This window comes from Ranitomeya imitator, chromosome 1 (genome assembly GCF_032444005.1).
Source record: "Ranitomeya imitator isolate aRanImi1 chromosome 1, aRanImi1.pri, whole genome shotgun sequence".
Taxonomy (NCBI): Eukaryota; Metazoa; Chordata; class Amphibia; order Anura; family Dendrobatidae; genus Ranitomeya; species Ranitomeya imitator.
This window is the reverse complement of record NC_091282.1, coordinates 1,144,345,087-1,144,368,692: the sequence shown is the minus strand read 5'-3', so window position 1 is coordinate 1,144,368,692 and position 23,606 is coordinate 1,144,345,087. Positions and strand designations below refer to the sequence as shown.

The window sequence follows — 23,606 nt, the reverse complement described above, 5'->3', positions numbered from 1 at the left end:
AGTTTGGGCAGATGGAGAAGAATTATGTAGAATGAAAATGACTCCTGGACTCTTCCAGGAGCTATTAGCAAATCTACAGGTACATAGGCCCCAAGCAGGAGATGGTGCCTTACAAACGATAGAATCAGGTACACAATTTGTAGATCACTTAATGGTTTTCATGAGGGAGAGACAGAGGCAGAGAGGAACAACGGGAGTGGTGGCTCAGAAATCTGGACAATCAGTAGACGAATATTATCTAAGTGTAGAAAATAATTTCAGAGATGAAGGCATGGATCTAACCGCTCCAGGAATGATGAGGTTAGTTACAAAAACCTTTATAGATGGATTGTCTCCAAAAGTGAAGGAAAAGCTTAAGGCCGCAACCCCTGATTGGAGAACCTTGGAAGACCCACACCTGGCTAGACAGAAAGCTGTAGGGATAGAAATGGACTTAAGAGAAAATTCTAAGCCAGTAAGAATTGCACAGGCTAATACTGGCTCTGCTAATCAAAAGTTTACTTGTCATTACTGTAAGAAGCCAGGACATTTCCAAAGGGAATGTAGGAAGAGAAAAGCAGATATAGATTCAGGAACCTTTGTACCCAAAAATAGGATAAATAACCCAGTGCCTGATCAAACAGACAGCTCAGAATGACTGAAAGTTATGCAGGTCTCTCTTCCTTCTAGAAGACCAAAAATACAAGTTGAAGTTGAGGGTAAAAATGTACCTTTTCTGATAGATACGGGAGCAACATCCTCCATTTTAAATCAGGACTTTTTACCATATCCTGACAATATATCCTCAAAGGTTACATATGCAGAAGGGTATGATGGTAAAATTCAGGCGTTGCCCTTTACAAAACCTTTAAATGTGAGCTTTGGCCCTAAAACTTTTGTATCCAAATTTTTATTTGCTAAAGGTGCACCTACCTGCTTGTTGGGTACTGATGTCTTAAGTAAAATGCATGCAAACATCCATTTTAGAGAAGATGGCACAGTTATGCTGACCATCCCTGAAGATGCAGAAACTCTGGAACCATATGTTAGAATACAGGCAATGGAGGATTTTCCCGAAATTTACACTCAACAAGCAAAAATTGACTTGTCTCGGGTTCCTGACAGCCTATGGGCAAAAGGAGACACTGATGTAGGATTTTTATCAGTAGCTCCTATACTGTTAGAAACTGCCCCGGGAACCATATTACCTCAGCTTAGGCAATACCCCATCAGCGCCCGGCAAGAACAGGCGATTTCTCAACAAATTCAGGATTATGTGTTACAAGGTGTTTTGGTAGAAATCAGGTCACCCGCCAATACACCCTTATATCCTGTTAAAAAGAAAGTGTCCTCCAAAGAAACTATGGTGAAATATCGCATGGTGCACGACTTACGGGAAATCAATAAGGTTTTGGCACCGGTCACCCCTGTGGTACCAAATCCTCATACCTTACTGTCTCAAATTCCCAGCACTGCTGCATATTTTACGGTAATTGACTTATCAAACGCATTTTTTTCTGTGCCACTACATAAGAACTGTTGGCATTTGTTTGCCTTTACATTCAAGGGTAAACAATTAGCATGGACAAGATTGCCACAAGGTATGGTACACTCACCAACTTTGTACTCTGAAGCAATGCAGACCGTGCTAAAAAATTTCATCCCAGAACCAGGAGTAGTCATTCTACAGTATGTAGATGACTTACTTATTTGTTGCCCTGATGAGCAGACGGCAGTTACCTCAACTGTTAATTTCTTAATTTTCCTAGCGCAAGAAGGCTGTAAAGTAAATAGACAGAAACTCCAGGCTTGTCAACAAACAGTCGTGTTTTTAGGTCGCTGCATATCACAGGGCATCAGACACCTCACACCTCAACGTACGGAAGCCATACGTAACATGCTTGAACCCAGGAATCACAAACAGCTGCGTGCTTTCCTAGGTATTGTTTCACACTGTAGACAGTGGATCATACATGCAAGTCAACTCATGCAGCCTTTATATGACTGTATTGCCAACACACCATATTCACTCAGTGAAGAGGCTAAACAGTCATTTTCCTCTTTGAAAACAGCACTGGTATCAGCTCCGGCTTTGGGACTCCCAGACTACACTAAACCTTTTCAATTGATGGCAGCTGAGATATCCTCACATGCTACAGGGGTGCTCACACAAAAACATGGAAACAAACAGAGACCTGTGGCATACATATCAGCTCATCTGGACCCTGTAGCTAGAGCCGCACCTTCTTGTGTAAAGGCCCCTTCACATTAAGCGACGCTGCAGCGATACCGACAACGATCCGGATCGCTGCAGCGTCGCTGTTTGGTCGCTGGAGAGCTGTCACACAGACAGCTCTCCAGCGACCAACGATGCCGGTAACCAGGGTAAACATCGGGTAACTAAGCGCAGGGCCGCGCTTAGTAACCCGATGTTTACCCTGGATACCATGCTAAAAGTTAAAAAAAACAAACACTACATACTTACCTACCGCTGTCTGTCCTCCAGCGCTGCGCTCTGCTTCTCTGCTCTCCTCCTGTACTGTCTGTGAGCCGGAAAGCAGAGCGGTGATGTCACCGCTCTGCTTTCCGGCTCACAGACAGTACAGGAGGAGTGCAGAGCACAGCGCTGGAGGACAGACAGCGGTAGGTAAGTATGTACTGTTTGTTTTTTTTAACTTTTAGCATGGTATCCAGGGTAAACATCGGGTTACTAAGCGCGGCCCTGCGCTTAGTTACCCGATGTTTACCCTGGTTACCAGTGAAGACATCGCTGGATCGGTGTCACACACGCCGATCCAGCGATGTCTCCAGGGAGTCCAGCGACGAAATAAAGTTCTGGACTTTATTCAGCGACCAACGATCTCCCAGCAGGGGCCTGATCGTTGGTCGCTGTCATACAGAACGATTTCATTAACGATATCGTTGCTACGTCACAAATAGCAACGATATCGTTAACAATATCGTTATGTGTGAAGGTACCTTAAGAGTAGTAGCCGCAATTTCACTGTTATTAGATAAAGCTTCTGAGATTGTTCTTGATCACCCACTTCTAGTTCAGACCACTCATGATGTACATGGCATTCTTAACCAGGTCCAACCTAAACATATTTCAATGGCCAGACACCTCCGTCTCCAATGTTCCCTACTACTGCCGCCCAACATTTCCTTTGCCAGGATTCAGACTCTTAATCTCGCGTCTTTGCTCCCTTTAGAGTCTGAGGGGGGTACCATACCTGAGGAAACTGCAACTGCACTCTCCAACTCCTTTGAAACTGCACTCTCCAACTCCTTTGACCCATCAAAGTCAATGCATGATTGTGTACAATTAATGGAACAAGAGACTCAGGGCTTATGTAATGTACGTGACAAGCCACTCTGTAATGCTACATTTGAACTTTTCATAGATGGCAGTAGATATGCAGATATGAATGGACAATTTCATACAGGTTATGCGGTAGTAACTCAGCATGAAGTGCTGAAAGCAGAACCTCTCCCTGCTAATCAGTCTGCACAAGAAGCAGAACTTACGGCATTAGTTGAAGCTCTAAAAATAGCCAAAGATCAGACAGCAAACATATACACTGATTCTAGATATGCACATGGCATTATTTTCGATTTTGGCGTAATATGGAGAGCCAGAGGTTATATGACTGCTTCAGGCCAACCTGTTAACCCCTTCCCGACCTGTGACACAGCGTATGCGTCATGAAAGTCGGTGCCAATCCGACCTGTGACGCATATGCTGTGTCACAGAAAGATCGCGTCCCTGCAGGCCGGGTGAAAGGGTTAACTCCCATTTCACCCGATCTGCAGGGACAGGGGGAGTGGTAGTTTAGCCCAGGGGGGGTGGCTTCACCCCCTCGTGGCTACGATCGCTCTGATTGGCTGTTGAAAGTGAAACTGCCAATCAGAGCGATTTGTAATATTTCACCTAAAAAAATGGTGAAATATTACAATCCAGCCATGGCCGATGCTGCAATATCATCGGCCATGGCTGGAAATACTAATGTGCCCCCACCCCACCCCTCCGATCGCCCCCCCAGCCCCCCGATCTGTGGCCCGCTCCCCTCCGTCCTGTGCTCCGCTCCCCCGTCCTCCTGTCCGCTCCCCCGTGCTCCAATCACACCCCCCCGTGCTCCAATCAAACCCCCCCGCACTCCGATCCCCCCCCGTGCTCCGAACCACCCCCCCTGCACACCGATCCCCCCCCCCTGCACACCGATCCACCCGCCCGCACACCGATCACTCTCCCCCATGCTCCGATCCCTCCCCCCCCGTGCTCCGACGCCCCCCCGTGCCCTGATCTCCCCCCCCTGTGCCCTGATCTCCCCCCCTTATACTTACCGATCCTGGCGAGGTCCGTCAGTCTTCTTCCCCGAGCGCCGCCATGTTCCAAAATGGCGGGCGCATGCGCAGTGCGCCCGCCGAATCTGCCGGCCGGCAGATTCGTTCCAATGTGAATTTTGATCACTGTGATATAATCTATCACAGTGGTCAAAATAAAAAAACAGTAAATGACCCCCCCCATTTGTCCCCCATAGATAGGGACAATAATAAAATAAAGAATTTTTTTTTTTTTTCACTAAGGTTGGAGTTAGAACTAGGGTTAGGGTTAGGGTTAGGGGTAGGGTTAGGGGTAGGGGTAGGGGTAGGGTTAGGGGTAGGGGTAGGGTTAGGGGTAGGGTTAGGGTTAGGGGTAGGGTTAGGGTTAGGGGTAGGGGTAGGGTTAGGGGTAGGGTTAGGGTTAGGGTTTCGGTATGTGCACACGTATTCTGGTCCTCTGCGGATTTTTCTGCAGCGGATTTGATAAATCCGCAGTGCTAAACCGCTGCGGATTTATGGCAGATTTACCGCGGTTTTTCTGCGCATTTCACTGCGGTTTTACAACTGCGATTTTCTATTGGAGCAGTTGTAAAACCGCTGTGGAATCCGCAGAAAGAAGTGACATGCTGCGGAATGTAAACCGCTGCGTTTCCGTGCAGTTTTTCCGCAGCATGTGTACAGCGATTTTTGTTTCCCATAGGTTTACATTGAAATGTAAACTCATGGGAAACTGCTGCGGATCCGCAGCGTTTTCCAAAGCGTGTGCACATACCTTTAGAATTAGGCTATGTGCACACGGTGCGGATTTGGCTGCGGATCCGCAGCGGATTGGCCGCTACGGATCCGCAGCAGTGTTCCATCAGGTTTACAGTACCATGTAAACCTATGGAAAACCAAATCCGCTGTGCCCATGGTGCGGAAAATACCGCACGGAAACGCTGCGTTGTATTTTCCGCAGCATGTCAATTCTTTGTGCGGATTCCGCAGCGTTTTACACCTATTCCTCAATAGGAATCCGCAGGTGAAATCCGCAGTAAATCCGCAGGTAAAACGCAGTGCCTTTTACCCGCGGATTTTTCAAAAATGGTGCGGAAAAATCTCACACGAATCCGCAACGTGGGTACATAGCCTTAGGGTTAGGGTTGGGTTGGAATTAGGGTTGTGGTTAGGGTTAGGGGTGTGTTGGGGTTAGGGTTGTGGTTAGGGGTGTGTTGCGGTTAGGGTTGTGGTTAGGGTTACGGCTACAGTTGGGATAAGGGTTAGGGGTGTGTTGGCGTAAGAATTGAGGGGTTTCCACTGTTTAGGCACATCAGGGGGTCTCCAAACGCAACATGGCGCCACCATTGATTCCAGCCAATCTTTTATTCAAAAAGTCAAATGGTGCTCCTTCCCTTCCGAGCCCCGACGTGTGCCCAAACAGTGGTTTACCCCCACATATGGGGTATCAGCGTACTCAGGACAAACTGGGCAACAATTACTGGGGTCCAATTTCTCCTGTTACCCTTGAGAAAATAAAAAATTGCTTGCTAAAACATCATTTTTGAGGAAAGAAAAATGATTTTTTATTTTCACGGCTCTGCGTTGTAAACGTCTGTGAAGCACTTGGGGGTTCAAAGTGCTCACCACATATCTAGATAAGTTCCTTGGGGGGTCTAGTTTCCAAAATGGGGTCACTTGTGGGGGGTTTCTACTGTTTAGGCACACCAGGGGCTCTGCAAACGCAACGTGACGCCCGCAGACCATTCCATCAAAGTCTGCATTTCAAAAGTCACTACTTCCCTTCTGAGCCCCGACGTGTGCCCAAACAGTGGTTTACCCCCACATATGGGGTATCAGCGTACTCAGGAGAAACTGGACAACAACTTTTGGGGTCCAATTTCTCCTGTAACCCTTGGGAAAATAAAAAATTCTGGGCTAAAAAATTATTTTTGAGGAAAGAAAACGTATTTATTATTTTCACTGCTCTGTGTTATAAACTTCTGTGAAGCACTTGGGGGTTCAAAGTGCTCACCTCACATCTAGATAAGTTCCTTTCGGGGTCTAGTTTCTAAAATGGGGTCACTTGTGGGGGGTTTCTACTGTTTAGCCACATCAGGGGCTCTGCAAACGCAACGTAACGCCCGCAGAGCATTCCATCAAAGTCTGCATTTCAAAATGTCACTACTTGACTTCCGAGCCCCGACATGTGCCCAAACTGTGGTTTACCCCCACATATGGGGTATCAGCGTACTCAGGAGAAACTGTACAACAACTTTTGGGGTCAAATTTCTCCTGTTACCCTTGGGAAAATAATAAATTGCAGGCTAAAAAATCATTTTAGAGAAAATAAAATTTTTATTTTATTTTCATGGCTCTGCGTTATAAACTTCTGTGAAGCACTTGGAAGTTCAAAGTCCTCACCACACATCTAGATTAGTTCCTTTGGGGGTCTAGTTTCCAAAATGGGGTCATATGTGGGGGATCTCCAATGTTTAGGCACACAGGGGCTCTCCAAACGTGACATGGTGTCCGCTAATGATTGGAGCTAATTTTCCATTTAAAAAGCCAATTGGCGTGCCTTCCCTTCCGAGCCCTGCCGTGCGCCCAAACAGTGGTTTACCCCCACATATGGGGTATCAGCGTACTCAGGACAAACTGGACAACAACATTTGCGGTCCAATTTCTCCTATTACCCTTGGCAAAATAGGAAATTCCAGGCTAAAAATCATTTTTGAGGAAAGAAAAATTATTTTTTATTTTCATGGCTCTGCATTATAAACTTCTGTGAAGCACCTGGGGGTTTAAAGTGCTCAATATGCATCTAGATAAGTTCCTTGGGGGGTCTAGTTTCCAAAATGGGGTCACTTGTGGGGGAGCTCCAATGCATAGGCACACAGGGGCTCTCTAAACGCGACATGGTGTCCGCTAACAATTGGAGCTAATTTTCCATTCAAAAAGTCAAATGGCGCGCCTTCCCTTCCGAGCCCTGCCGTGTGCCCAAACAGTGGTTTACCCCCACATATGAGGTATCGGCGTACTCGGGAGAAATTGCCCAACAAATTTTAGGATTCATTTTATCCTATTGCCCATGTGAAAATGAAAAACTGAGGCGAAAAGAATTTTTTTGTGAAAAAAAAAGTACTTTTTCATTTTTACAGATCAATTTGTGAAGCACCTGAGGGTTTAAAGTGCTCAATATGCATCTAGATAAGTTCCTTGGGGGGTCTAGTTTCCAAAATGGGGTTATTTGTGGGGGAGCTCCAATGTTTAGGCACACGGGGGCTCTCCAAACACGACATGGTGTCCGCTAACAATGGAGATAATTTTTCATTCAAAGAGTCAAATGGCGCTCCTTCCCTTCCGAACCTTACCATGTGCCCAAACAGTGGTTTACCTCCACATGTGAGGTATCGGTGTACTCATGAGAAATTGCCCAACAAATTTTAGGATCCATTTTATCCTGTTGCCCATGTGAAAATGAAAAAAATTGAGGCTAAAAGAATTTTTTTGTGAAAAAAAAGTACTTTTTCATTTTTACGGATCAATTTGTGAAGCCCCCGGGGGTTCAAAGTTCTCACTATGCATCTAGATAAGTTCCTTGGGGCGTCTAGTTTCCAAAATGGGGTCACGTGTGGGGGAGCTCCAATTTTTAGGCACACGGGGGCTCTCCAAACGTGACATGGTGTCCGCTAAAGAGTGGAGCCAATTTTTCATTCAAAAAGTCAAATGGCGCTCCTTCCCTTCCAAGCCCTGCCGTGCGCCCAAACAGTGGTTTACCCCCACATATGAGGTATCAGCGTACTCAGGACAAATTGGACAACAACTTTCGTGGTTCAGTTTCTCCTTGTACCATTGGGAAAATAAAAAAAATGTTGCTAAAAGATAATTTTTGTGACTAAAAAGTTAAATGTTCATTTTTTCCTTCCATGTTGCTTCTGCTGCTGTGAAGCACCTGAAGGGTTAAAAAACTTCTTGAATGTGGTTTTGAGCACCTTGAGGGGTGCATTTTTTAGAATGGTGTCACTTTTGGGTATTTTCATCCATATAGACCCCTCAAACTGACTTCAAATGTGAGGTGGTCCCTAAAAAAAATGGTTTTGTAAATTTCGTTGTAAAAATGAGAAATCGCTGGTCAAATTTTAACTCTTATAACTTCCTAGCAAAAAAAAATGTTGTTTCCAAAATTGTGCTGGTGTAAAGTAGACATGTGGGAAATGTTATTTATTAACTATTTTGTGTCACATAACTCTCTGGTTTAACAGAATAAAAATTCAAAATGTGAAAATTGCGAAATTTTCAAAATTTTCGCCAAATTTCCGTTTTTATCACAAATAAACGCAGAATTTATTGACCTAAATTTACCACTAACATGAAGCCCAATATGTCACGAAAAAACAATCTCAGAACCGCTAGGATCCGTTGAAGCGTTCCTGAGTTATTACCTCATAAAGGGACACTGGTCAGAATTGCAAAAAACGGCCAGGTCATTAAGGTCAAAATAGGCTGGGTCATGAAGGGGTTAAACATGCCTCCCTCATTAGACAGATTCTGGAGGCAGCACAAGAAACTAAAGAAATAGCGGTGATAAAGGTAGCTGCACATGTGAGACTCGACACCGAGGAAGCCAGGGGTAACGATAAAGCCGATAAGGCAGCAAAACAGGCAGCACGTAAACCCTTACATCATGCCCACACACTAGATAGCTCTGAAGATGATGAGGAAAGATTGAAGGAAGCTCAGAAACAGGTAGACGACGAAGAACGAGGGCAGTGGCAGAAAAAAGGGGCAGAAGATCAGCAAGGATTATGGAAAAAAGGAACTTTGTTGTGTTTACCCAGAGCCTGGTACCCCGCAGTGGCAAGTGACCTCCACCTACCCACGCATGTGTCGGCAAATGGTATGACGCTCAAGGTAAAAGAAAGGTGGTTGGCTCCAGGCTTTGGTAATTTTGCTCGGAACATGTGTGCTGCATGCGCTATATGCCTGGCACACAATCCAGGTCAGGCCATTAAAACCCCAACCAAGCATCATGTAAGACCACTGTATCCCTTTCAAAGACTCCAGATCGACTACATCCAACTTCCTAGGTACAATGGATACGAATATGTGCTTGTGTGTGTGGACATGTTCTCAGGGTGGCCAGAGGCTTATCCAGTTCGTAAAGCCTCAGCAAAAACTACTGCCATTAAAATAGCACATGAACTGATACCCCGTTACGGCATGCCTGAGGTGATCGAGTCAGATAGGGGTACCCATTTTACTGGGGAAATATTCCAGAATGTTATGAAAATGTTGGGAGTAGAAAACCAGTTTCACACTCCATATCATCCACAGAGTTCAGGTAAAGTGGAAAGATTAAATGGGACAATAAAATTAAAAATCCAGAAGGCCATGGCAGAAACAGGAAAGCCTTGGACCGAGTGTCTACCACTTGCCCTGTATTCCATCCGAAACACCCCAGGGGGGAAGGCTAAGCTGTCACCACATGAGATTCTTTTTTGGTAGAGCAGCAAATTTGGGTTGTTATTTTCCACAACAACTGATGTTGAATACTGAGACTTTAACTGCTTATGTACAAGAATTACAAAAACGTTTAACTAAAGTGCATTCGCAAGTTTTTGCTTCCCTTCCAGATCCAGAAAATCTCGAAGGAGGCCACAAGTTGGAATCTGGTGATCAAGTCTACGTGAAAAGACACACCAGAAAGACTCTGGAACCGAGATTTGACGGACCTTTCCAAGTCCTGTTAACAACTCCAACAGCAGTCAAGCTTGAAGGAAAGGCATCATGGATACATGCAAGCCATTGCAAAAAAGCAGTATAAGACTCATGATATTGATGTTAATAATGTTAACCTCAACGGAGGCATGGGAAAGACTGAATTCTCTAGCCCCTTTGAACAATAGATTCGTACAACATCATAGAAAATTAGTGCATGACTTGTTAAATAATACGCAACCCCTGGCAGATTGTTGGATCTGTACCCATTCACCAGTATCAGCCACAAGTATACCTTTTCTAGCAGTTCCCGTGTCAGCTGAAGAAATATTCGCTTGGCCTAATTGTTCAGACAACCTGGCCAACAACCAACCTGGCAATACTAGACTATGGAATACTACAATCGCCATACCAATTGTGGGATGGGTAGAATTTCCTTGGTGGCAGGGCAATCTTACAGGAAAAATAGACAACTTACAATATTTAGCATTCAAGGGAGGAAAATGGGTACCTAGGAATAAGACTGGATTAACTGATTTAGGACAGGTCCCCACTGAAAATCTACAGCTCAGTTTCAGTACAACCACCCCTTCCTCTGATGCTTTCAAACCTACAGTATTGGAAAGATACATACATAATAGAAAATGGGAACATTCTAAATTGTTCCCCCAAGGTGATGCAGACAGTTGTACAAGTAACCCGGGGAACCTGGTTTGTAATGAATCCAATGAGTATGTCATCGGAATGCATGTATGTGGGAATCCCGCAGCCGGGTACTGTAGCCCCTTGGGACAAAAACCCTCTTGGTGTATGCTTCAGAATGTATCTAGTTTTGTGGATTTGGCTCACAGATTGGTATTGCAGCACTCAGCTTTGTGGGATCTGCCTGAGGGTACATTTTGGATATGCGGAGAAGGAGCATATAAATGGCTTCCCGTAGGTATAAAGGGTACTTGTACATTAGGACGCCTAACCCCGGCTACTTTCATAATTTCAAATAAACAAGTGAATATGCAAGCCGTGCCCAAGCACACACTGTATAAAAGAGCTGCAGATAAATCACCACGTCCCTCGGGGAGGCCGCATATAGTACAAATGGGAATTCCCAACAAAATTGCTAGTACCATTTTTATTTATCCTATGTTAACACAAATGTGGGATAAATTAGTTAGAGCCACGGATTATCTAGATGATCAGATTTGGGATATATTGGACATATTAAATACTAGTATAGCTGTACAGAATCAGCTTATAATAGTCACTAACCAACATACCCTGGTATTGGATTACCTAACTGCCTCACAAGGGGGTATGTGTCAAATCATCGGACCCACCTGCTGTCATTATATAGACCCGAATAGTACTATGAGTATGAGATTTAAATTAAAAGACGTACAACGACTCAGGGATCAGTATGACAAAGACAATGACCAAAATAAGGATAGCTGGTGGTCAGATACCTTTTCTTTTCTTAACCCGGCCAATTGGTTCAGAGGGATCGGTGGGTGGGTTACCGGGATTATGCAAAGCCTAATACATACAGTTATGGTTATTGTAATTATATATGTATTATTCAAGGTTGTACTCAAGGGTATCTCGGTATGCACAAATAAATTTTGTGTAATGGATGCGAGAATATAAAGTTTTTTTTTGTAATATCACAAAAAGAATGACTAAAATGATCGACAAGGTTTTGAATGGAATATGTCAAAGGGGGGATTGTGAAGAGCAGAACAAAAATGATTACCTCAATGAACAAAAATAAAAAAAAAGAATTTGTGATAAATATTGACCTGTCCATTCAAGGACATTTTAGCTATAGTATGAAATCCTGTTTTTCTTGTCTGTGGAATTGCCCTTTGTACTGTTTGTTGTGAAACTGCCGCCCACGAAACTGTTTTCTTTTCTTTTCTTTCTTTCCTGTTTTGTCTCTTTGTTTAAACTTGCAAAACTTGTATAACCACTAAACCTACTGAAACAGCTATATAAAGAAGGGATAGCACATTGAAGGCGGGCGTGCTTCAGAGACTTCCCAGTGATACACTATACAAGACATGTCTTGTGTATTATTTCTGGTGATTCACCACTTCCAAAGGCTGCTCCGACTGAGTGTGATCCCGACAATACCATTTTAAAAACTGCACCCCTCATGGTGCTCAAAACCATATTCAAGAAGTTTATTAACCCTTCTGGTGCTTCACAGGAATTTTTGGAATGTTTAAATAAAAATGAACATTTAACTTTTTTTCACAAAAAATTTAATTCAGCTCCAATTTGTTTTATTTTACCAAGGGTAACAGGAGAAAATGGACCGCAAAAGTTGTTGTACAATTTGTCCTGAGTACACCGATACCCCATATGTGGGGGTAAACCACTGTTTGGGCGCATGACAGAGCTCGGAAGCGAAGGAGCGCCATTTGACTTTTCAATGCAAAATTGACTGGAATCGAGATGGGACACCATGTTGCGTTTGGAGAGCCCCTGATGTGCCTAAACATTGAAACCCCCCACAAGTGACATTTTGGAAAGTAGACCCCCTAAGGAACTTATCTAGAGGTGTGGTGAGCACTTTGACCCACCAAGTGCTTCACAGAAGTTTATAATGCAGAACCGTAAAAATAAAAAATCATATTTTTTCACAAAAATTATATTTTCGCCCCCAATTTTTTATTTTCCCAAGGGTAAGAGAAGAAATTGGACCCCAAAAGTTGTTGTACAATTTGTCCTGAGTACGCTGATACCCCATATGTGGGGGTAAACCACTGTTTGGGCGCAAGGGAGAGCTCGGAAGGGAAGGAGCGCCGTTTGACTTTTCAATGCAAAATTGACAGGAATTGAGATGGGACGCCATGTTGCGTTTGGAGAGCCACTGATGTGCCTAAACATTGAAACCCCCCACAAGTGACACCATTTTGGAAAGTAGACCCCCCTAAGGAACTTATCTAGATGTGTGGTGAGCGCTTTGACCCACCAAGGGCTTCACAGAAGTTTATAATGCAGAGTCGTAAAAATAAAACAAACATTTTTTCCCACAAAAATTATTTTTAAGCCCCCAGTTTTGTATTTTCCCGAGGGTAACAGGAGAAATTGGACCCCAAAATGTGTTGTCCAATTTGTCATGAGTGCACTGATACCCCATAAGTGGGGGGGAACCACTGTTTGGGCGCATGGGAGGGCTCGGAAGGGAAGGAGCTCCATTTGGAATGCAGACTTAGATGGAATAATAATAATAATAATAATAATAATTTTTATTTATATAGCGCCAACATATTCCGCAGCGCTTTACAAATTATAGAGGGGACTTGTACATACAATAGACATTACAGCATAACAGAAATACAGTTCAAAACAGATACCAAGAGGAGTGAGGGCCCTGCTCGTAAGCTTACAAACTATGAGGAAAAGGGGAGACACGAGAGGTGGATGGTAACAATTGCTATAGTTATTCGGACCAGCCATAGTGTAAGGCTTGGGTGTTCATGTAAAGCTGCATGAACCAGTTAATTAATTTTTTTTTTTTTTTTAATATAGGCCACACAGGGATCGTTAGGTTAATGCATTGAGGCGGTAGAATGGTCTGCAGGTCTGCCTAGGTCTGCATGGTCTGCCTAGAATGGCGGTATGGAATGGTCTGCAGGTGTCACATTGCGTTTGCAGAGCCCCTAATGTACCTAAACAGTAGAAACCCCCCACAAGTGACCCCATATTGGAAACTAGACCCCCCAGGGAACTCATCTAGATGTGTTGGGAGAACTTTGAACCCCCAAGTGTTTCACTACAGTTTATAACGCAGAGCCGTGAAAATAAAAAATCTTTTTTTTTTCCCCCACAAAAATTATTTTTTAGCCCCCAGTTTTGTATTTTCCCAAGGGTAACAGGAGAAATTGGACCCCAAAAGTTGTTGTCCTATTTGTCCTGAGTACGCTGATACCCCATATGTTGGGGCAAACCCCTGTTTGGGCACACGGGAGAGCTCGGAAGGGAAGGAGCACTGTTTTACTTTTTCAACGCAGAATTGGCTGGAATTGAGATCGGACGCCATGTCGTGTTTGGAGAGCCCCTGATGTGCCTAAACAGTGGAAACCCTCCAATTATAACTGAAGCCCTAATCCAAACACACCCCTAACCCCAATTCCAACGGTAACCCTAACCACACCCCTAACCCTGACACACCCCTAATCCCAACCCTATTCCCAACTGTAAATGTAATCTAAACCCTAACCCTAACTTTAGCCCCAACCCTAACTGTAGCCCCAACCCTAACCCTAACCCTAGCCCTAACCCTAGCCCCAACCCTAGCCCTAACCCTAGCCCTAACCCTAGCCCTAACCCCAGCCCTAACGGGAAAATGGATATAAATACATTTTTTTAATTTTTCCCTAACTAAGGGGGTGATGAAGGGGGGTTTGATTTACTTTTATAGCGGGTTTTTTAGCGGATTTTTATGATTGGCAGCCGTCACACACTGAAAGACGCTTTTTATTGCAAAAAATATTTTTTGCGTTACCACATTTTGAGAGCTATAATTTTTCCATATTTTGGTCCACAGAGGCATGTGAGGTCTTGTTTTTTGCGGGACGAGTTGACGATTTTATTGGTAACATTTTCAGGCACGTGACATTTTTTGATCGCTTTTTATTCCGATTTTTGTGAGGAAGAATGACCAAAAAACAGCTATTCATGAATTTCTTTTGGGGGAGGCGTTTATACCGTTCCGAGTTTGGTAAAATTGATAAAGCAGTTTTATTCTTCGGGTCAGTACAATTACAGCGACACCTCATTTATATCATTTTTTTATGTTTTGGCGCTTTTATACGATAAAAACTTTTACGGAAAAAATAATTATTTTTGCATCGCTTTATTCTCAGGACTATAACTTTTTTATGTTTTTGCTGATGATGCTGTATGGCGGCTCGTTTTTTGCGGGACAAGATGACGCTTTCAGCGGTACCATGGTTATTTATATCCATCTTTTTGATCGCGTGTTATTCCACTTTTTGATCGGCGGTATGATAATAAAGCGTTGTTTTTTGCCTCGTTTTTTTTTTTTTTTTCTTACGGTGTTTACTGAAGGGGTTAACTAGTGGGCCAGTTTTATAGGTCGGGCCGTTACGGACGCGGCGATACTAAATATGTGTACTTTTATTGTTTTGGTTTTTTTTATTTAGATAAAGAAATGTATTTATGGGAATAATATTATTTTATTTTTTTCATTATTTTGGAATATTTTTTAAAAAATTTTTTTTTTTTACACATTTGAAAAATTTTTTTTTTACTTTTTTACTTTGTCCCAGGGGGGGACATCACAGATCGGTGATCTGACAGTTTGCACAGCACTCTGTCAGATCACCGATCTGATAGGAGTGCAGGCTGCTTCACAGTGCCCGCTCTGAGCAGGCTCTGTGAAGCCACCTCCCTCCCTGCAGGACCCGGATCCGCGGCCATCTTGGATCCGGGCCTGGAGCAGGGAGGGAGGGAGGTAAGACCCTCGCAGCAACGCGATCACATCGCGTTGCTGCGGGGGGCTCAGGGAAGCCCGCAGGGAGCCACCTCCCTGCGCGGTGCTTCCCTGCACCGCCGGCACATCGCGATCATCTTTGATCGCGGTGTGCCGGGGGTTAATGTGCCGGGGGCGGTCTTTGACCGCTCCTGGCACATAGTGCCGGATGTCAGCTGCGATAGGCAGCTGACACCCGGCCGCGATCGGCGGCGCTCCCCCCGTGAGCGCTGCCGATCGCATATGACGTACTATTGCGTCCTTGGGAAGTAAAGCCCACCCCACATGGACGCAATAGTACGTCTAATGGCAGAAAGGGGTTAAAAAATACTTTGTCCCAATTAATTTGCACAGCACTGTATGTGTAGCAGAAACGATCATCTGTTATGAACACCGGCCATGGGGCGGCGCTCATAGCAGGTGGGCAATGACAACCACAAGGGTCTCCTGCAGACCCCCAAATGTCATGCCAACCTATCAGGGCCTGGTGACCATGTGACGGGGCCACCGATGGGCAGTGTTAGTGACTCGCTTCCGGTAAGCACGTTAGATGGTGGTGTTAGATTGGCAGAAGCATTTAACTAAGTAACAGTCGAGGGTGAATCGCAATTCCACCAGCGGCTCTTAGGAGCACTGACAGCTGATCAAATCAGCTCTCATGTGCTGGAAATGATGCAGGCTCAGCGCCAGAGCCTGCACCAAAGGGGAATACACGACATGATGTACATGTACGTTATATGTCATGAAGGGATTAAAGGAATTTTTCTGGCGTTTGGACTTGTGAAAAAACAACAAACCCTGTGTGCATATACACTAACACAATGTCTTGCACTTTACAGGATGTTCACAGGTCGCGTTTTTTTTTGTTTAAGTTTTATTTTCCATTTTTTTATTAACACAATAAAAATAACAATAGCAACCATTAGTCGCATAAATGAAGTAATCATCATCAATGTCCACTGAAGCCAGTTTAATAAACTACTAATTCCAGATCTATATTGTGTAGTACACAACAACCAATCATCACGTTTTTGCCGCATTTTTCCTGTGAAAAAACACAGTATTTTACTATCCCAAAGTGAATGAGATTTCTGATGTCTCGTGCACACGTTGCTTATGTTTTTCCTGCAGATTGGAAGCAGTTTCATATGTGCAGCATGTTAATTCTTTAATTGTTTTTCATTTATTCTAATGAAAAGGAATTAAAAAATGAAAGCACAAACACATTTTAAGGCAGCATTTTTCCTGCCAAGAGGCAAGTTTTTTGATGCAGACGTGTCAATACTCTGCGTGGGTGCCGACTGCGGACGTTTTTATTGAAGACCCGGAGACCAGAGGTGAAATCTCACACTGCGCACACACCGCCCACCCAATGATGGTGGCGGCACAAAGTTTCAAAACCGAGGCAGATTAAGAATTAGTGACCTGTAGAACCACAGAAGGCAGACAGAGGGGCCGGAGCAGAAGACCACCCAGGCCCGACCTGATGCACAGAACACATCATCACAAGGAAACTAAAGGCCCCTTCACATTAAGCGACGCTGCAGCGATACCGACAACGATCCGGATCGCTGCAGCGTCGCTGGAGAGCTGTCACACAGACAGCTCTCCAGCGACCAACGATCCCAAAGTCCCCGGGTAACCAGGGTAAACATCGGGTAACTAAGCGCAGGGCTGCGCTTAGCAACCCGGTGTTTACCCTGGTTACCAGCGTAAAAGTAAAAAAAAAACAAACACTACATACTTACCTACCGCTGTCTGTCCCCGGCGCTCAGCTTCTCTGCACTCCTCCTGTACTGGCTGTGAGCGTCGGTCAGCCGGAAAGCAGAGCCGTGACGTCACCGCTCTGCTTTCCGGCCGCTGTGCTCACAGCCAGTACAGGAGGAGTGCAGAGCACAGCGCCGGGGACAGACAGCGGTAGGTAAGTATGTAGTGTTTGTTTTTTTTTACTTTTACGCTGGTAACCAGGGTAAACATCGGGTTACTAAGCGCGGCCCTGCGCTTAGTTACCCGATGTTTACCCTGTTTACCAGTGAAGACATCGCTGGATCGGTGTCACACACGCCGATCCAGCGATGCCCACGGGAGATCCAGCGACGAAATAAAGTTCTGGACTTTGTTCAGCGACCAACGATCTCCCAGCAGGGGCCTGATCGTTGGTCGCTGTCACACATAACGATTTCCTTAACGATATCGTTGCTACGTCACAAAAAGCAACGATATCGTTAACGATATCGTTATGTGTGAAGGTACCTTTAAACTCATGATAAAAAAAAGAACCACGGATCAGATTAACTACACAATGGTATCAATTTAATCAGTGTAATAGCGCCATTATGGCCATACCTGTACTTTATGGTGCTGAATCCTGCTGACAGGTTCTCTTTAAGGGGTTCTTCCAGTAATAGATTAAATGGACTCTGCCAGAATCACTGCTCAAACTAAGTACAAGCGCTCGGCGCATCATGGCGGGTCAATCAATTAAACAGTAACTGTTGTTTTCAGTTTTATATCATAAATCACATCATAATTTACAGTAGCTTTGTCAATTAAAGAGGTTGTCCTCTACTTCTACATTATCCCCTTCGCGACCTGGGCCGTACTAGTACGGCGCAGGTCGCTTCTCTCCCTTTGATGTGGGCTCTAGCGGTGAGCCCACATCTTTTCTGGCACATGTCAGCTGTTTTGAACAGCTGAAATGTACCTGGAACAGCGGCAGGTGGAATCGCGATCCACCCATGGCTATTAACCCATTAAATGCCATTGTCAAACTGACAGCGGCATTTAACGCACGCTTCCGGCCATTGGGCCGGAAATCCGCCCACAGGTAACCCACCCGTCACTTGATCGCGGGTCACTGATGGGTTGGCTTGACAAACAGAGGTCTCCTGGAGACCTCTATGGTTGTCACTGCCCATAGCAAGTGAGGTATTCTGCTACATACAGGTGATATGATCATCGCCTCTATGTAGCAGGGCCGATTGGATTATGCCACCTTCTAGTCTCCCATGGAGACTATTGAAGCATGGCAAAAGTATAAAACAAAAAAATGTTATTAAAAATATTTACAAAAATAAAATAAGAAAAAAGTTTAAATGATCCCCCTTTCGCCCCATTCAAAATAAAATAATAATAATAATAAACAAAATCTAACTTACACATATTTGGTATCGCCGCATTCAGAATTGCCCAATTAAAAAGGAAAAAAAAAAAAGGATTAACCTGATCGCTAAACGGCGTAGCAAGAAAAAAAGTCTTAACACCAGAATTACGTTTTTCTGGTCGCCGTGACATTGCATTAAAATGCAATAATGGGCGATCAAAAGATCGTATATGCACCAAAATGCTATCAATAAAAAAGTCAGCTCGGCGCACAAAAAATAAGCCCTCACCCAACCAGAGATCATGAAAAATGGAGACACTATGGGTATCGGAAAATGGCCTAATTTTTTTTTTTTTAACAAACTCTGGATTTTTTTTCACCACTTAAATAAAAAAACAACCTAGGCATGTTTGTTGTCTATGAACTCGTAATGACCTGGAAAATCATAATGGCAGGTCAGTTTTAACATTTTGTGAACATGGTTAAAAAATAAATAAATAAATAAAATCAAACAAATGTCGTGGAATTGCACTTTTTTTTGCAATTTCACCGCACTTGGAATTTTCCCCCATGTTTGAGTACACGATATGGCAAAACCAATGGTGTCGTTCAAAAGTCCAACTCGTCCCGCAAAAAACAACCTCTAAAACGGCCATATTGACGGCAAAATAAAAAAGCTATGGCTCTGGGAAGAAGGGGAGAGAAAAATGCAAAAACGAAAAAGGGCAAGGTATCAAAGGGGTTAAAGACCTATCCTTAGGATAGGTCGTCAATGACCGAAACCCTCGCTGACCAAATGTTCCCGATGTCGGTGGCCAGATGTGCAGTACCAAGCCTCGGCCACTACGAGAAAACAGAACAGCTTTGCAAGCGACTACTTCCGGTCAGCAGCCACCGACACTGGTAATCGCTGATCGTCAGGGGTGTCCGACCACAGCCAATCAAACATTGCTGACCTTTTACGGATAGGTCAGTGTAAAACTCTGTACCTCAGTTCATGCAAGTGTCCCTCAGAATCTCAGCCCATTCCCCAAAGTTAGTCTCAGACACATCCAGGTAATTGTTGAGCCGGAAAGGGAGTATGGATTGTGGTCCTCAAGCCTTCATGTGCGATCACTGCTTGCTACAGTGCAGGGCACAGTGCGTAGACCACACGGGCACAATCCTAGTACTCCAACACCGCCCATATACTAACGCTAGAGTTAGGCTACGTTCACATTAGCGTTGCGCCGCCGTGCGTCGGCGACGCAACGCGCGGCGCACGCTAAAACGCACGCAAACGCGCGCAAAAACGCGCGCGTTTTGCGACGCGTGCGTCGTTTTCCGACGAAAATCGGACGCACAGAAAATGCTACATGTAGCGTTTCCTTGCGTCCGACGCTAGCGTCGGAAACGACGCACGTGGCGAAAAACGCCAACAAAACGACGCACGCGTCCCCCATGTTAAACATAGGGGCGCGTCGCCGCTGCGTCGCCGGCGCAACAGCGACGCACATTGGCGGAACGCCAATGTGAACGTAGCCTTACATATTCTAAGCAGTAAAGTTCAGACTGTAAACCACATGGATGGTATAAGGAGCATCACCAGAGTGAATCTCAGACTGTAAGAGAGCCAGAACTTATACTGAGAGCACATCACAAGTCTCTTTACACCGCTGAGAGAAAGCTAAGGGACATTAAGGCTGCCGTCACACTAGCAGTATTTGGTCAGTATTTTACATCAGTATTTGTAAGTCAAAACCAGGAGTGGAACAATTAGAGGAAAAGTATAATAGAAACATATGCACCACTTCTGTATTTATCACCCACTCCTGGTTTTGGCTTACGACTACTGATGTAAAATACTGACCCAATACTGCTAGTGTGACGGCAGCCTTAAAGGGAACCTGTCACCCCGTTTTTTCAGATTGAGATATAAATACTGTTAAATAGGGCCTGCGCTGTGCGTTACTATAGTGTATGTAGTGTACCCTGATTCCCCACCTATGCTGAGAAATACATTACCAAAGTCGCCGTTTTCGCCTGTCAATCAGGCTGGTCTGGTCAGGTGGGCGTGGTGACATCGCTCTTTTCTTCCCCAGCTTTCCCTTGGTGGCGTAGTGGTGTGCGCATGTCGCAGTGACGAATCCACTGCGCGCATGTGAAGAAGCAGCGCGCGATCTGCGCTATTACCCCCTGTCATCGGTGGGGGCGGCCATCTTCCTGGGGCCGCGCGTGCGCAGATGGAGTGCTCTGCTGCACGGGGCTTCAGGAAAATGGCCGCGGGATGCCGCGCGTGCGCAGAAGAGATCGCGGCGGCCATTTTCCCAAAGCCGAGATGCAAACTCGGCTTTGGGAAAATGGCCGCCGTGATCTCTTATGCGCACCCGCGGCCATTTTCCTGAAGCCCCGTGCAGAAGAGCACTCCATCTGCGCACGCGCGGCCCCAGGAAGATGGCCGCCCCCACCGATGACAGGGGGTAATAGCGCAGATCGCGCGCTGCTTCTTCACGTGCGCGCAGTGGATTCGTCACTGCGACATGCGCACACCACTACGCCACCAACGGAAAGCTGGGGAAGAAAAGAGCGATGTCACCACGCCCACCTGACCAGACCAGCCTGATTGACAGGCGAAAACGGCGACTTTGGTAATGTATTTCTCAGCATAGGTGGGGAATCAGGGTACACTACATACACTATAGTAACGCACAGCGCAGGCCCTATTTAACAGTATTTATATCTCAATCTGAAAAAACGGAGTGACAGGTTCCCTTTAAGGGTAAGTCCACACTAGGAGTTTTTTCAGTGTTTTTTTCTGCAGCAAAACCTGATCTCATGGCAGGAAAGAAGCTGCAGAAAAAAAGCATGCTTTCCTTTTTTTCTTTCTTGCGTTTTTGATTCTTTTTTGTGCATTTTTTGCGGCAGTTTTGGCATGCTAGATTTCTTTCTTGTGCATGTTGATAAAGTTTAGTGTAGAAAAAAAAAATAGTCTTATTCCATAGAATCCGGTTTGGGCAGAAAAAAAACGCAGCAAAACCTACTACCTGCGTTATTCACCAACCATTTAAGTAAATGGGTGAAAAACGCTGAAAACCCACTGAAAGAAGTGAAAGCTCTACAGTATGTCCAAAAAAAAATGGAAAGCACAAAATCCTGGTACTGTAAAAAGCAGCTGATAATTAGCATAAAAAGCTGCAAAAATGCCTAGTGTGAACTTAGACTAAAGGGGTTCTGATGTTTCATGTTCAGCACAAGCACTGCTCCCCCGCTTTCCAAAGCGCGAAGGTGTGTGCTCTCGGTCAACAGTTTAGCGCTTGGACGTCACGAAAACGGAACGCAGAGCCCGGCGGGCGCACAGCGAGGGAGGACGACGGGACGCAGAGCCCGTCGGGCGCGCAGCGAGGGAGGACGGCGGGACGCAGAGCCCGGCGGCCGCGCAGCGAGGGAGGACGACGGGACGCAGAGCCCGGCGGCCGCGCAGCGAGGGAGGACGACGAGACGCAGAGCCCGGCAGCCGCACAGCGAAGGAGGACGATGAGACGCAGACCCCGGTAGCGAAGGAGGACGACGAGACGCAGAGCCCAGCGGGCACGCAGCGAGGGAGGACGACAGGACGCAGAGCACGGCAGCCACGCAGCGAAGGAGAACGATGGGATGCAGAGCCCAGCGGGTGCGCAGCGAGGGAGGACGACGGGACGCCGAACCTGGCGGCAGCGCAGCCAAGAAGGATGGGACGCAGAGCCTGGCGGCAGCGCAACGAGAGAGGACGACGGGACGCAGAGCACGGCAGCCGTGCAGCGAGGGAGGACGACAGGACGCAGAGCTCAGTGGTCAGCTTATGTGCGCTGGAGCCAAATACCGGAGCAGAGGTGGGGAGCAGGGGTTGAGCCCAGGGAGGGTGAGAGCGAAGGCGTTTATTCCCCAGTTTGTGGGGGCTCTCCTGACAGCGCCTTTAACCATTTGTGACATTGAGAAATCCCCATTACAAGCTGCTCCGGGGCCGCCACAGATCCCAGCCGTCGGTGCTCACCTTGAGCCGTTTCACCACCTCATCGTTGCTGATCTTGTCGGTGATCTCCTTCACCCCCGGGGGGTAGACGATCTTGCCGTCCGGGGCTTTCTGCGGGGCAGGGAACTCCATGATGTCGGTCTGCGCGGTCCTCTAGCGGCCTCTATGGGTCAGAAAACAAAACGTCACCTCCGTGTACAGAGCCGGAGACAAAAACAGCCCCGTACACGGCGCTCTGCCCGGTCACAGCGGCCCGGACGGGCGGGGGCGGCACCGGGAGATGCGGACAGGAGGCTGCAGGCGGGTGTGAGAGGGACAGGACCGGAGGGCAGGCAGGGAAGTGATAGCCACTTTTACCCGGTAGCGATTGAATGGGAGGCCGGAAAGTGTCAGTGACCGCCCCGGGGGCCCCGCACTCCACTCCCGGCCGGGCAGCAGCTGTGAACGAGGCCCGAGCTCAGCCTCCCCCTGTACAGCAGCAGGATATGGGCCGGGCCCGCTGCAGGCTTACCTCCGGAGGACAGCAGGCTCCCCCCGCATGTATCCGGCGCCCGGTGTGTCGGGGCGGCTCTCACACAGGAGGCGGAGTGTGTGAGGGGAAGGCCTCTCGCGTGCACCTCGCTTCCTGTCCGCAGCGGCCTGGCTCACACACACGAGTCACCTGGCGCCAATCCGCTGCCGGACACGTGACCCGCACCGGGCTGCACAGCGGCACCGCCGGCCTCGGGTACGGCGGACACACACGCAGGCTCTGCCGCCGCCGCCGCCGCCACACTCCCTCACACGCTGCTGCTGCCGCCGACACCGGGGCTCGCGCTGGCGCACAGCGACATCTAGTGGTTGGCGCCAAAACCCTGGAGACCAACTAGGAAACTGAGAAAGAAAGTGTGACCCCTGCCTTCCCGTCACGGGGAGACCCGGGGACAGCGGCAGGGGAGAAGGGGACAGCGGCAGGGGAGAAGGGAAGAGGGAACAGGGAGAGGGGACAGCGGCAGGGGAGAAGGGAAGAGGGAACAGGG

The 23,606-nt window shown here is 46.5% G+C and overlaps 1 protein-coding gene across 4 annotated transcripts in view; it reads right to left on the bottom strand.

Annotated features, from left to right (window-relative positions):
- The window catches only part of PDS5A (PDS5 cohesin associated factor A), a 175,600-nt gene extending 152,207 nt beyond the window's left edge, over window positions 1-23,393 (bottom strand). Inside the window, exons 1-2 of one of the 4 annotated variants that reach the window (XM_069744574.1) lie at window positions 23,099-23,393; window positions 22,609-22,750 (exon numbers count right to left, since the gene is read on the bottom strand). In XM_069744574.1, the coding sequence (XP_069600675.1) occupies window positions 22,609-22,719 (111 nt within the window). In that variant the 5' untranslated portion in view covers window positions 22,720-22,750; window positions 23,099-23,393. Of the gene's footprint in view, window positions 1-22,608; window positions 22,751-22,944 lie in introns of all 4 variants that reach the window. The other 3 variants (XM_069744572.1, XM_069744575.1, XM_069744573.1) reach the window with 3 other exon arrangements.
- Between the last annotated feature and the right edge of the window lie 213 nt (window positions 23,394-23,606).